At 40.0% G+C, this 15,357-nt stretch overlaps 1 protein-coding gene and 1 long non-coding RNA gene across 2 annotated transcripts; one reads left to right on the top strand and one right to left on the bottom strand.

The window, feature by feature from the left end:
• The first annotated feature begins 349 nt into the window (after window positions 1-349).
• On the top strand, window positions 350-3,009 carry LOC149045394 (uncharacterized). The gene is made up of 3 exons (XR_016187221.1): window positions 350-516; window positions 1,153-2,446; window positions 2,870-3,009. It is a non-coding gene; the product is annotated as an uncharacterized LOC149045394 (long non-coding RNA).
• LOC113671861 (uncharacterized) lies at window positions 1,758-4,200 on the bottom strand. Its single transcript, XM_089208184.1, has 4 exons — window positions 3,742-4,200; window positions 3,233-3,397; window positions 2,858-3,070; window positions 1,758-2,530 (listed from the first exon to the last, which is right to left on the bottom strand). Exons 1-4 carry the CDS (start codon window positions 3,997-3,999, stop codon window positions 2,009-2,011), a joined length of 1,158 nt encoding a protein of 385 aa, XP_089064310.1. The 5' UTR covers window positions 4,000-4,200; the 3' UTR covers window positions 1,758-2,008.
• Window positions 4,201-15,357: the final 11,157 nt, after the last annotated feature.

Below are 15,357 nucleotides of genomic sequence, written 5' to 3'. Positions count from 1 at the left end.
AGTCTCATTATTCACTGTTCATGTTCAGCGTGCTTACAAAGTTAATTTATAAAGTGTGATTTCAAGCCACCGGCATATAGGGACTGATATGTAAGTTGTTTTTGCTTGTTTTGTTGTTTATCTTGTTTCGAGCAAGCTCTTTCGTCTTTATTTGTATAATATATATCTTGTGTTTGCCGTAGCTCTTGGTTCATTTATTAGTTCCTTTATTATGTTAGATTCATTTATGCTGTTAAGTCGCCACGTGTTTAATTGAATACAATCTATTATATAAGTCCCTTTTTTAATTCGCTTACAGTTTACGAGATTGATTAAAGTTGTGTCCTTGTAACATATCCCCTGGATACTTGCAAAGAACACAGTTACCTCATCATGGTGTATCTCTCAAAAGAATCTTGCCCATTTCCTTGTATGGTCCTTGAACTGTTCTGGTGTTTTGTAGCTTTCTTGGCCTGGTTCTGGGTCCACTGCTTCCACCAGATCACTGAAACCCTATTTTATCAACAAAGAGAGCAAGTATGTAGATGAGTATATTTTAATATAATTTATTGTAGTCATGCCTCTTAGATATTGACTAAAATTTAACTCTATGATCCTAGTGACCAAATTAACACAAGAAAATGTTTACCTTCCATAATTTCTTCACTTCTCTGTATGTCCTTCTTTGACGACTTGTCCCCTCAAAGATTGGTTTATGATCCAGTTTGTGTAGGGTTGCTTGGAGGTCTTTTCCTGACATAACACATTGTTGTTATTATTATTATTATGTTCGTTGTTATCAGTATTAGTTATTACTTGCCATTGCACTGTGATATGTAAAGTAATGCAAAATAAAGCCTTTTTTAGCCTGTGGTAAATTAGAATAAAGTATTCATTTTTTTTTAGAATAGCCATGGAGGTCTTTGTTTGTTTGTTTTTGTTTTTCATTCTGGTGATATACACCTAACTTTGAGTCTGAGATTACAACTATGATTTTTTATTTTTAATTAAATCTTTGTGATTTCTACACTGGTCAGATTTTATTCACTATAGTCATGCCTGGCTTTGGTAGTTAGGTACATGTAGTTCAAATAAGTTACATTTGTTTTCACTGACCTCTGGTATTGAATGCAAGGCATTGATCCCATTTCGCCTGTTCCTCTCCTGTTTCAGAACACTGATTGGCGGAAGAATCTCTCTTTCCTCGTCTGGTAAGGCCATCCTTAACTCATGGTGTACCTCGTCTGAAATCAAGCCTTCATCTTTCGCAACAAGTACATGCTGCGTCGTCCGACAAGTGGAGTTTTCTCTCTCGTCACCAGCATCGTGTCCAAGTGGAATTACAACTTCACGTCCTTGTATAGTGAACTTAATCTGAAGAAGAAGACAGGGGTTTCCCTTTAAAATTTGTTTTCATATGAACATAGCTGGCTAGATAGATAGATCGATCGCCACATAGATATATGATTTTTTTTCGCGACTTTGCTGTCGGTCAATGTCTCAGTTCTATTTTTCACGAAGAAGTAAAATTGTTACTTACCTTGATGGGCTCAAACTCCTCCAGTCCTTCCACCGATTGAGCCACTAGTTGCCTGACTCGTCTTTTCTTATTATTTCTGGCTGCCGGTGTTAATTGCCAGAAGTCCTTTTCGGTGTTGTAGAAAACATTTTCAGTCTCTGCAATTCTCTGCTTTAGCAGCATTCCTTCAGCATTTGCTAGTTGAAGCTGAGCTACGACTTCATTCAGCCGAGTTGCAATGGAGTTGTGCTAAATTCTCAAATTGGAATGTCAGACAACTCGCCCCATGGACAATTAGCCCCAGACAATTAGCCCCCAGTCTCTGGACGATTAGCCCCCAGTCTTTGGACGATTAGCCCCCAGTCCCTGGACGATTAGCCCCCAGTCTTAGTTTATGTAAAGGAGAAGTTACGTTCATCTGTTGGTCATTGACTTTTATGAGTTTGTGGCTCCTAAAGGAGCCGGTTTTTTTGTGAATATCTATCTTTATTAACATTTACTCAGTTTAAATTACATGGGTTGTACGAGGTGAGCGCATGCCTCCAGAAGCTCCTTTGAATTCCTATTGCCATTTTCGAATTCACTCCAGAGGTCAAAGAGTCTTCTCTGTAAGGTCCTGTAGGTCGAGCGCTGATGCCTCTTCAGCTTTTTGTCTGAAACCAGACGGATTTGCATGCTGACCAGTGCAGCTTCCCGGTGAAGCACCTGGATTAGGATGTACAACGGAAGCTGAGATCGTCCTTTGGCGCGCCGGTTCAAGCCATTGTGCCAACCCTCTAAGTCGTTATTGGTCCTGACCGCTTCCAGGAATACGCTCCAGGTCTGTGGCGGGAAGGTCTGACTGGTTATCCAGTTCTCTTCGATGTAGCTACAGAAATCCTGCAAGGGTCTGACAGTTGCTTGCTGCTGGAGTCGACGGAATCTGCGTTCGATCTTGTCAGCAGGGAGGTACGATAAAGCCATCAGTTGCTTTATTAGCTGGTGGGTGCCGCGGTCATTTCTGTAGGCATCCTGGAGTCCAAGCCCTTGTACCTATAAAAGAAAAGCGAAATTTATTATTTTTAATATTTAATATTTTTAACATTGCGCGAATTTGTATTTGCTTAACTGACCTGTGGTCCCTGATTTCAGAAAATTCGAAAGCCCGAGAAATTATTTAGAGTTAACTCTGTATAAATAACTTTCACAACTGTCATTTCGTTGAATACCGTCATACCGTTACCGTTATACTAGTGAATACGACATCGTTACGAAATTTAGAAGTGAACCCTTTTCACACTTTTAACTATAGCTAGAATAAAGTGAATCATTGCCGATTTTAGTTTGACCAATCAGTGATTTAACAGTTTGAGATTGTACCTTTCGCCATAGGGCTTGTGTCCAGTGGAATGAACACCCTTTAAGCTGAACGCCTGGGAGGGTCTGTCGGAGTGCGCTCCAAACAGCTTTTTCGAAGTCCAGCATTACCTTGGTGACTCTCGGTAGAGAAGGGAGGATGGATATTACAGCATCGAGGACCGCCTTGTAGTCTCGCCGTTTTTTGCCTGACATTATGACGAAAACCAGAGGCACCTGACATAGACATAAACATAGACATGATTTTTTAGTTGACGAAGACTTATCTAACACAGAGCTGTACGCCCATATACTTAAAAAGTACAAGGGCGTACCGTTATTTCAAAGGGACGCCAAAAACTACAGTAACATAATAAGTGCAAAGATAAAATGTATCACCTGCTTCACGTGATCGTCGTTCTTTACAAAGGCGTTAAGGGTCAGGAGCTGAGTAAACGGCTGGCGGCAAAGTTTAAAAGTTCCGTCTATGTACCACGTCTTAGACTGTTGGAGCAGTTCCAGCTGTTTATCTGAAGCAAACACCAGGTGACGGCGCCCTCGTATCTGAAACACACGATAAAACATTCGGTTATTAATCGACTAGAAAATGCACAATGTTCATAATTCCGTTAAAGAAATTTGTAAGCGATTATAGAAACCAAGAAATCAATTATTGCTTGAAAGTTCTATTGAATGAAAAGATTTCTAATTTAAAACGAATGAAAAGATTCCTGAACTAACACGAATGAAGAGATTCCTGAACTAACGTTAACGTTAACGGGCACGGCTATTCAATTTCAAGTGTGATAACCAAAACAAAACATTGTAACTGTAAAAGATTACAGGCGGAATTGGGTGTTTATTGGCCTTTTTTGTGGTCTATCTCTAACTAGTGCTCATATTCTTACCTTAACATCTTCACGGAAGGAGCCATCTGGGATATGCTCCATTTGTAAGTCCAAGTCCAAGTCCTTTGGGTCTTGTGGTCGTAACTGCTGGCGGGTGCGGTTAGCGGTTCTCTGCAGACTGTCAACACAGGGAAGGCTGGGACAAGGTGCATCTGTCAGTTCACTGAGGAGCACGTCGTTGACAACCTCCGACGCAGGTCTGAAGACGTCTTGTCTGGCTTCCTGCTTAATTAGGGACTTGATTTTTGCAGCTACCATTCCACCGACTGGTGCAGCATGATTGTGGTTTCGACCAAACTCGAAAAAGTTGCCTGGTCTTTGTACAACGGTGGCTTTGCAGCGGTTTCCCTAAAAAAATCACCAGGAAAGCAATAGACATTACCTATCATTGTGCGTACACTCTTTCTTTCTATAATAAAATATTTTATAAGAATATAGGCCGTAAACAAATAAAAAAAAGTGTAGACGGGCGTGTAGCTACCGTTGGAGAACACAAATAAACAGTGGCTAGAATTATTCTACGGTTAACATTTTTTACGACTAACGGGAAAACGCTCTTAATCTTTACGCCTAAATTTGAGAGCCTTTCTTGGCAATTTCATCACTGGTCGATTGACCACTCAAAACAAACAAGATACCGTTAACGATCTAATAAAACGCCCAATTAAATGAGTAAAGTCTCAACTATTTGTCAATTGATTTTTAACTGCACCTTGTTTATTAGATCATTTACGGTAACTATCAAACACTTAAATACCGTGACCTAGCCCCTTCAAATGACAAAAACATCTTACCGTCAGACGAACAGTGCATTGCCAGTCGGTTGCTTCAAGGCGCTGCCTCTTGACGTTATAGCTAAACCCGTTGCTGTCAATAAGCTTCCGTTTTCCCCTCTCGCTGGCACCCTCCATGATCTGAAAAGTCAGTGGCTGGTCTACTTCCTCAACTGCTTGAGGTGTTGGTCCCTCGATAGTGGATTCGTCAATCGTCGGCTGGATGGGTGGTTCGTGCACTGTTGATCCCTCTATGCCGACTGCGGATTCTGAACTGGTATCAATGGTCGAAGGCTCCGTAAGCTGGTCAGACGAGTCTGCTGGAGGATTGAACTCTTCGGACTCAAGGATATCTGTTGACAGGATTGACAATGAACAATATTAGTCAGATTAGCCTCCTCTTTAACCAGATTCATTCACATTCAACTATCAAATTAAAGAAGTTTGATAAAAGTTGACGAACAATTACCTTGATCGGTAGTTTCCTCTGAGTCGAAATCAGCGTCAGGATTGGCAGAGGTTGAGACTTAGAGACTTTTCACTTAGAGCGGTACTTTCGGCCTGAGGGAAGTCACATGTTAAGCAGCGCCAGTCAATAGACGCACCGGTTTTAACAGCGTTGCGGTAATCTGCCTGCGACACGCCCGTATGGCAGGTGCGGTGTTGCCAACGGAGGCAGCCATCGCACTGGAGGCCTTCTTGACGAGGTCGAACTTGTTCTTTACAGGAGATACACATGGTCAGATAGCTGGAAGACATCGTATTGAAGATCGCGGTTTTTTGTTGCTAAATAAGCTAATACGAGTGTCCACACTTGAATGATCCCTTTTATACACATCCCTAGGGTCAAGATTTTGACTTCAAACGAAACACGCAATTTGATTGGAGGAATCGTCAATTAAAGAAAACAATGAGCCCTGAATTGGGATGAATGAAATGTCTCACGTCAAATTTGCATAAGTTCGCACGTGGGTTTGAAATAAACAATGAAACACCAATTAGTAAAAGTTCGCACATTGTGTGTGGCTTTGAAAGAACATTGTTTACTTCAAGGTTAGTTGGTTGGGGGCTAATAGTCCAGGTACTGGGGGCTAATAGTCCAGAGACTGGGGGCTAATAACAACAACAACAACAGCATTTATTTAAACACGATAAAAAAATTCAGCAAAAGCTGATGTGGTCGTGTACGGACAATAAAACTAAATTCCTAACTAAATCCAATAAAACTAAATTCCTAACTAATTATAAGAAGACTAATGTAAGATTTCTACATATTTTCAACAATAAAAATTCTACATAGTACATCATTATAACATACGTGGCTTAAAAATACACTTGAGTGACTTTTTAAAAGCGTCAACGTCTTGAATTGATCTCATTTGATTTTCCAGAGCGTTCCACCGAGTAATTGACTTGTATGAGCATGATTTCTTGACCATATCGGTCTTAGGTCTAGGTAACTTAAATGTCATTTTCCTCCTGAAGTCGTAGCTACTTACATACTTTTCAAAGTGACGGCTCATAGGACGTGGCAAAAGATTATAATAAGCCTGATGCGCTAAGATTAGTAATCGTTTCTCATACGTAATCTCTAAGGTATTCCATTTTACTGTGGCAAGAACCTCCTTGCTTGGAGTACACCAATCCAAGTTAAATATTATTTTCGCCGCTCTAACATGTATAGATTCTAAGCTTGAGAAAAATACTCGACCACAAGAGCCCCAAACTAACATACCATATGTCACAGACGGCAGAATAACCTTAAAATAGAAATCAATTCTTGCCTGTATAGGAAGGAAATACAAGGATTTACGTAAATTCAACTTCTGCGTATATGACTTAGCTAATTCCGGTACATGATGATCCCATTTAAGAGCATTATCTATCTGAACACCTAGGCATCTTGCAGAAACAACCTCCCCGACAACATAATCACCCATCTTAATAGCTTGTTTTGGCCCAGTAAATTTTCCGCGTCCACCAAGCAATATACATTCCGTCTTGGTGGGATGTGGAGTGAGACAGTTCTCGCAACACCATGTATATAGCCTTGCTAGTACTTCATTCAACTTGGAGGCCACCAGATCATAGGTCGGAGCTGAGACATAGACGGTGGTATCGTCTGCGTACATGTGAAGCTGTGGGTCACCATCTATTCCCTCAGTAATATTGGGCAGATCATTACAGAAGATGGAAAACAGGGTAGGGCCCAGCACCGACCCTTGAGGTACACCAAAAGTAACTGGCATAGCTTGAGATTGACACCCATTAATCGTCGTTACTTGCGTTCTTCCAGAGAGGTAATCTCTTATCCAACACCACAAGTCCCCAGCTACACCAAGACTTTGAAGTTTTCGGAGCAGAATGGAGTGGGGAATTGCGTCAAACGCCTTACGAAAGTCTACAAAAACCACGCCTACAACATGTTTCTTGTCGATCGCTTGTCTCCAGTCATCCGTTATTTTCACTAACAACAGCTCGGTGGAATGACCTTTTTTATACGCCCACTGGTGAGGGTTCCCAAGTCCTTGTTCAGTGACATGCGTGGTAATAGTTGACGCCACCATAGACTCCATCAGTTTTCCTGGTACACTTAATAGCAAGATAGGCCTGTAATTTTGCTTAACGGTTTCATCGTCACTTTTGTAGAGAGCTGAGATGTTTGCAGCCTTCCAAGTAGCCGGTACACTGTTGCAGGTGGCGCTTATTTGAAAAACAGACAATAAAGATGGAATAATTGAGTCACCGGCAAACTTTAAAAGTTTTGGAGCAACTCTGTCGTGCCCAGAGGCTTTATCGGCTCTCAACTTAGCCATCGAACTAACAATAACCTCCTGCGATAAATTTATGTTCATAACACAAGGCGCGACGGTAGATACATGAACGTTACTTTGTGTCGAGTTGGTATTCGGCAATTCGTTGGCCAGTTTTTCGCCTATAGTTGAGAAATGTTCATTAAGTATGTTCGCTTTGTCCAGATCGGAGGTAACAACTTTTCCATCCGCATTCCTGATCCCTAATATCGGGGTAATCGATTTGCCGTTTGTCGCATTTTTTACCAGTCTCCAGTAGGATTTACAATCCTTCACTTCATTGAACAGTTCCAAATAGTATCTGCTCTTAGAAAGCCTCACTTCCCGTGTCACTCTATTCCGCAACTCCGAATACTCAGCCCACAGGTCTGGATCACCCAGACGTTGTGCCATTTTAAGCATTTTGAAACGTTTATTCATCAAGTGCCGTATTTGCGGTGTTATCCAAGGTACCGAGACGCTCCTAATTTTAACTTCCCTGTAAGGCGCATGCACCTGACAGATATCTTTGAATATGCGTAACCACGCCCAATAGCAATCGTCTGGATCGTTAAACACTGAACATACTGACCACGGGGCACTCTCGATATCCTTCACAAAAGTAGCTTGATCAAATCTTTTGAAGGTGCGGGCCCTGACTATCTTTGGAGGCGGCCTTTTTATTTTGGACCATATTGTAGCAAGAACCAGCTTATGATCTGAGATTCCCAACTCAGTTGTTTTAATAGTTCCTTTGATAATCTCCGGCTTGCTGGTAATAACCAAGTCAATCAGTGTTTTTGTCTCACTTGTAACTCTTGTTGGCTGGCTCCTATCGTTCATTACGCTATAGCTGAATTGCTGGAGTATATCTTGTAATCTTCTACCGGCGTATGATGTAACACCCTTGTAGCTACGAAAATAGTCCGAGTTAAAATCACCGACAAGCACCACATTCCTGTGCCTAAGCCACATTTTCTCCAGACAATCACAAAATCGTTCGTAGAACTGGAAGTCAGAAGGAGGTCGATAACAATTTCCTAATATCAACGCAGACGAATTATGCATAATTTTGATCCAGATTAATTCAACATCAGGGGGCTCTAGGGATTTGAGCCTTGAATAACAAATATGGCTCGCAATGTAAATCAAGCAGCCACCTCCATCCTGTCCCGTATTTCTGTCCCTTCTAACAATCTTATAGTTATCCACATGTAGTTGCTTGTTCGATATTCTCGCGTCTAGAAATGTTTCGGTAATTGCTAAAATGTCGAAACGACGCACTTTAAGTAATAGCTTGATTTCATCCATCTTATTCCTCAAGCTTCGAACATTCAATTGTGCTATACTGAAATTATTTGAGCCACGGTTGATTTCACTCGCAAAGTTGAGTAAATAATCTTCACCTTCCGTAGATATGCCTCGCCATCCAGGATTTAGCTCTACATCACCAGAAAGTAAAAGTATCTGTGTAGTAGCCACAGAGTTTGCATAGTACAAAACTCTGCATGAACTCCAGGAACCCTTGCGTTTACAAAAACCGCCAGAAGTCGCGGGCTTGAAGTTGTTGTCGCCGGCAGGAGTCCGAAGACAAATAACGCCCTCAATTGCAGTACTTAGTGTTTCTGGTACAATCAAGGTAGTGTACTGATGAAGAGGATACTTAGCTGCATTATGGATGACATTTAGATGTGTTAAAACCAAGCCTAAAAGTAGAAAACCTCTTTGAACCTTGGAGCTACAGCAAAACGTGACCGCCATTATGCAAATGCCTTTCTTTTTCGTCTAATCGTCTGGGGCTAATTGTCCATGGGGCGAATTGTCCGGATACCTCAAATTGTGGTTCTCTTCCCGAAGACGCCTTATTTCGGCCTCATAAACCTCTGCAAGAGATGGCTGTGTCTGTGCTAGTTTTTGTTGAAAATGAGTTAGAAAACTCCCACCTCTGACGGACTTAGGCCTCGTTCAAACGTCGATCTTTACATGTACCGAACCTAACGTTTCTATTAAGTACATGTAAAGATCGACGTTTGAATCAATTAGGATCGGCAGATTTGTATAGACGTTTGAATCAACTGCCGCTCTTAATTATTCGAGTCGACCCAAATTGCAATTAGGTTCGGTACATGTAAAGATCGACGTTTGAACTAGGCCTTAACCTTAAATTTCGACAACATTACTTAGCGAGTATCAGTCCTCATTACACCCGGACGTTTTTCTACTTAGTAGCATTTTGTGTCTTGTTTTCATTCATGGATAACTTAAACAAAGCCATTGCTTTTAATAGAATGCCGATCGCTTTTTTGTGATCTTCATCAAATGAAACAGAAAAAAAAGAAACAAAAACCCACCCACACATAAGATCGACCTTAAGTCTGAAAAATACTTGAAGAGCGGGTTTATTTTTATAACCAACCTTCATAATCTTGAGAACGTATCAAAGCAATTAGAGAATAAAGGGGTAAGTTTCTAAAGAAACTGTGGTGCTGCGTCGGTGGGAGAGTATAGCAGGTAATTAGTGTTAACAACTGGGTTGTTGCAAAGCAATTAGAGAGGCGAGCGCGAACTGAGATCGCTTGAAACTTGTCAATGGCTCGTTTTTATCAGGGAGGTGAGAAAATAACCATTTATTGCTTGTATTAGAGGAATTGATCGATATCAAGGAATATTGCTGCGTTTTTTGCGCTAGGTGCTTATGCCATCAAATTTAAGAATTTGTTCATGCTTAGCGTGCGAATATCGAGTTATGGATGCACGGGGAAGTTTAGAGGGCAAGAAAAATGCGTAAGAGTAGCTCGAGGCGCAGCCGAAAGCAACTCTAGCTTTTTGAGTGCTCTCCAAACTTCCTAAGTGGATCCATAACTCGATATACGCACAGCTAAAAGCATGAGCAAATTCTTTTATAACAGAGCGACAACAAGGATCTGCGCGAAGAAGCCAAATTTGCTGCAGCTGGTCTTCCGACAAATTTGCGAAACGTGCAACTTGCGAGTTTTTTTCGGCTTTGTCTTGCTTGTTGGATCAGGACCTAAAAGGTCAATGCCGACAGAAAAATTGGGCAGTTCTTCCCTGGTTTCTTCCATATTTCAAAGAGAAGGAAAACTACACTGCAACTTAACAGGACGGAGACTGAAGCCGGGTAAAAAAAAAAATGTTCACATCATCTTATTTACGCGCGGCTGTGCGTAAATAAAGACTTTATTCATAGCGGCTCAACAGGACTTGTATAGGGAAAGCACGCGCGCTATGTTATTAAACTAATTCGCTCGCGGTTTAAATACTTTGTAAGCATTTGCGTTGTCATTAGATGGTTTCTTTTTGGGTTTCCTTTCAAAATTATTTATTGTCGAAACCAATGTGTCGACATCGATGGGAATAAATGCGAGTAACGTGCATCCCAGTAATATGTTCCGACATGCATTCGAGAATAAGCCGTAACGTAATAAAGATCGTCGGTGGAAAATGTCGTTTGAGATTAGGAGGGTGAAAAGACAATAGCAGGTAATTTAGTGTTGACAACTGGGTTGAAAACGTAAATTAGCCACCGTAAAGGTTAAAAAAGCTGACGTTTCGAGCCGAAGGGCTAACGCTCGAAACGTCAGCTTTTTCACCCTTTACGGTGGCTAATTTACGTTTTCAACCCGGTTGTTAACACTAAATTACCTGCTATACTCTCCCACCGACGCAGCACCACAGTTTCTTTAGAAACTTACCCCTTTATTCATTTGAAAAGACGATAGACTTCTTATCTTGTCTCGCAAATCTTGCCGTCTGGAAAATCAGATGCTCTGTTCACGGTACATAAAACCTTCAGAGGCGTTCAGTTATTCATCTCTCAAAGAATTCAAATTCATCTCGGTTTTTGTTCTTTGTACTTTTTTTCCAGAGGATGAAAAACTTTGTCGCAACAAACGCAAACCAAGACCCTGTTCTAAAGCCGCGGCTACACGAGCGATTTTTTGCCTGCAATGGTGATGCGATTTTTTCTTAACATTGTCACGTCGCCGGTCGCGGCTAAACGGGTGACAAAGTTTGTGATTTTGTCACGAAAAGTTCAACTCATCGAATTTCTCGCGACTTTTTTCAGCGATATAATGGCTGTCGCCGTCCCAGCACTTGCACGAGGGTGGTTACACGGGTAGTTTGCACCGCGCGCTGGCGACGCGACAAATTTAGAGAAAATCGCATCACCATTGCAAGTAAATAATCGCTCGTGCAGCCGCGGCTTAACACTGTGAGATCTGGAACCGGGCTACCTGTCAATTTAATTCAAACAAGCTTCATTCGTGACCATTCACACTGATTCAAATTTTATTTGGTTTCATCACTCTTTGTTTTCATCTCTCTCTCTGAAGTAAGAGGGACTTAGAGTCTGACCTTCCTACGTTACAAAATGAATTTTGCTGTCCTCTTATTGACTCGCTTCAAATTGAAGTCGTGAACATTCAAATAAAGTAGTTATTGGATTCTGAAATTCATCCTTGTGCAAAATACTCGTCGTCTTCTTCCTTTTTTGTTATTTATTTACTTTTTTATTATTTGTGTCATCACAGAACGAGGTTTATATCTGGCGACTCTCCACTTTGTTTGGGAATAATTTTTTTCAACCGAAGGAAAACGTTGAGAAAGGTATTATTATCATATTATTTGTTTTCTTCCGGTATCCTTTAGATCATTAAAACGTTTCATTCGAGGCCTATTAGTTGTTTAACTCAGTTGTTGAATTGTTGATGAAAGCTGTGTATAATAAATTTTCGTTGAAGATCATCATCCGTCTTATTTCAATTCAGCCAATTGAATTTACCATGATACACTTTGGTTAATTACATTGTAGGTTTTTTAGCTCATTCATGCTGAAAGCAATGATTGAGGTATCTTGGTGATGTTGACGGAAGTTGTCGACCGTGGACGGGAGTTGTATTCCATGGACAGAAGTTGCATTGTAGACCGTGAACGGAAGTAGTCTCGCATGCTACCCCTCCCCACTCAGTAAAAGTCAAAAAAATTAATTTCGATGAAGCTCAGAAACTCACGTGGAAAAAAAATAAGATGTTTGTATGGTTTAAAAACAATGATAACTCAAATCACATTTCTGAACTTCTAAAAATGCAACTTGGATCGAAAAGCCAAAATGTTCACACCTAAGGGACCCTTAGCGGGTTCATTTCAAAACACGCCGTTATCACGCGGAAGAGCATTAGCATCAGAGACAGTCATATTGGCAAGCCACACATTTGCGTTCGTCTTCATCTGGTATAAAAGTTATCATTACTCTATCATTGTGCTTGTCCTCGGGAGCTTTTCAACTTACTGTAAACACATTAATCATAGCGGCCAAGATGGTCTAAATATTTTCTTTCGAGCTCTATTATTTCGGTCCGGACTTGAGGCTCGCTTAGACAAAAACAGCAATACCAATCCAGTCAGTACAAAATGCAGACTGCAGACAGCGGACCGGGTACAAAATGCAGACTAGGTATAAAATGTAGACTGCAGACTGGTTACCAAATGCAGACTGAGAATTTATACTGTTTCTCATGAAAGATCATGAAAGATGAGGGTTATAAATATTTTGCTGCTTGAGCAACATTTGATGCCTGGTCATGCCCACCCGGCCCACCCTCCGCCCCACAAACACACACATGCTCCAACAAAAAGGACACTGTCTGCCTAATGACCTCTGCCCATCCCACCTCCAGCCCACATAACCTTATTTCCAATTCCCATCACGAAAAATGAACAAGTTTTCTTATCACACAACTGCCCAAAAAGAAAAGGAAAATTTATTCCATAAGTCTTGTTATTTTACATAAACTGAATTCAAATGTACCTAAATTCAACAAGTCCAAGATATCAATACAAACTTTGATTAATTATATTTGCTGTCGGTCGCTAAAAATTGCTAAACACTTCTCAGTTGCTAATAGTTTTAATTTGCGCATAAAAAAAACAATGGAGATCTTAGGATTCAGCACTAAAGGTGTCACTAAAACATAGTGATTGAAACAAAAACATTCAGTTTTTGATAAGCTTTGGCAGTGAGTTGAAATTAATTTAAAATCAACTCAGAACTGTTTAGAAGGGAAAAACCATTAAATAAACTATTTTTAGTTAACACTTACTTAATTCCACACCAGATGGTTGCACTGGGACAATTTTAATGTCCTTTTATTGGCTCCCTTCGAAGTGAGGTTATAAACATATAAAGATAATAGTTATTGGATTCTGAAATACTCCCTTCTGCAAAATACTCGTCATTTTCTTCCTTTTTATTGTTTGTGTCTTCACGGATATCTAGCGACCCTCCATTTACTTTGGAAATAATCAAATTTTCAACAGGAGGAAAACGGTGAGAGAGACATTATCATCATTAGTTGTTTTCTTCTGTTACTGTTCGGATCACCAAAACGAGTTTCATTCTAGGCCTCTTAGTTGTTTGATTCAATTGTTAAATCGTTGATGATACGCTGTCAATTTTCGTTGACGATCTTTACCCATTTTTATTTCGATTCTGCCGACTGAGTTTCCCATGATACACTTTATTCAGTTGCATTGTAGGCGTTTTTAATAATATTTGCTGCCGGTCGCTGAAATCGGCAAAACGCTTCTCCCTTGACAGAACAGAGAAAAACCAAATTTTAAACTGTTCGTGATACTAAATTCTCCAGAGGTTTTAAAAGGACCAATTTTTGACAGTAAGAACACGAAATAAAAACAGGTACGAAAAAAAAAGCCGAGAAGCAAAACTCGACAGAACGGAGAAAAACCAAATTTTAAACTGTTCCTAATACTTAAATCTCCGGAGTTTTTAAAAGGACCAATTTTGACAGCAATCGGTAATGGAGTTACGTTATTCGTCACCAGATGGTGGCAAGCGTTGACGATCTCTTACTTGACCGACTCATTTGAAATAATAATAATGCCCAAAGAGATGTTTTTTGGCACGATCATGGCAAATAAATTCAAAAGCAGTTTTAAATTTTCGCTTTAAAAAGAAAGGAGATCTTAGGATTCAGCGGTGTCACTAAAAGGTAATGATTAAAACAAAAGATAAGTTTTCCATGAGCTTTGGCAATGACTTGAAGTTAATTTACTATGAACTCAAAACTATTCAGAAGGGAAAAACCGTTTAAATAAACTACTTTTGACTCTAGGCCTTCTAAATGTTTAATTTAGTTGTTAAAATGTTGGTGACTCGCTTTCAATTTTCGTTGACGATCTTCACTCATTTTATTTCGATTCTGCCGACGCACTTTATTCAGTTGCATTATAGGCTTTTTTTAGTGATATCTGCTGTCGGTCGCTGAAAATAGCTCAACGCTTTTCAATTGTAAATAACTGTTAAAAAAAACGAAACAAACCAAAAGAACACGAAATAAAAACAGGTACGAAAAAAAAAAAAGAGCGAGAAGCAAAACTCGACAGAACAGAGAAAAACCAAATTTTAAACTGTTCGTAATACTAAAATCTCCAGAGGTTCTAAAAGGACTAATTTTTGACAACAATTGGTTATACAGATCGATGACGCTGGTAAAATAGTTATGTCATTCGTCACCACGAAATAAACACAAAATAAAACAGGTACGAAAAAAAAAGGCGAGAAGCAGAACTCGACAGAACAGAGAAAAACCAAATTTTAAACTCTTGGTAATATTCAAATCTCCAGAGTTTTTAACGTGATTTTACACCTAACGACTCTCCATTTACTTCGGAAATGATCAATTTTTCAACAGAAGGAAAAAGGTGAGAAAGACATTATTATCATTAGTTGTTTTCTTCTGGTATTGTTCGGATCACTAACAAGAGTTTCATTCTAGGCCTATTAGTTGTTTGATGCAATTTTTAATTTGTTGATGATTCGTTGTCAATTTTCGTTGACGATCTTCACCCATTTTATTTCGATTCTGCCGATTGAGTCTACCATGACGCACTTTAGTCAATCGCATTGTTGGCGATTTTAATGATATTTACTGTCGGTCGCTGAAAACAGCCAAACGCTTCTCAATTGCCAATAACTGCAAAAAAACAAACCAAATCAAAAGAACATGAAA

The sequence above is a fragment of the Pocillopora damicornis genome, chromosome 5 (assembly GCF_964200805.1).
Source record: "Pocillopora damicornis chromosome 5, jaPocDami1.2, whole genome shotgun sequence".
Classification (NCBI taxonomy): domain Eukaryota; kingdom Metazoa; phylum Cnidaria; class Anthozoa; order Scleractinia; family Pocilloporidae; genus Pocillopora; species Pocillopora damicornis.
This window is presented reverse-complemented; position numbering and strand designations above follow the sequence as displayed.

Bases quoted from the DNA above. Each gene is read 5' to 3' on its own strand.
- LOC113671861 (XM_089208184.1), bottom strand. From the start codon at position 3,999: ATGGTAGCTGCAAAAATCAAGTCCCTAATTAAGCAGGAAGCCAGACAA. The intron at 3,398-3,741 runs GTAAGAATATGA...CGTGTGTTTCAG, and splicing joins CCTTCCGTGAAGATGTTAAG to ATACGAGGGCGCCGTCACCT. The intron at 3,071-3,232 runs GTGATACATTTT...TGTCTATGTCAG, and splicing joins ACGACGATCACGTGAAGCAG to GTGCCTCTGGTTTTCGTCAT.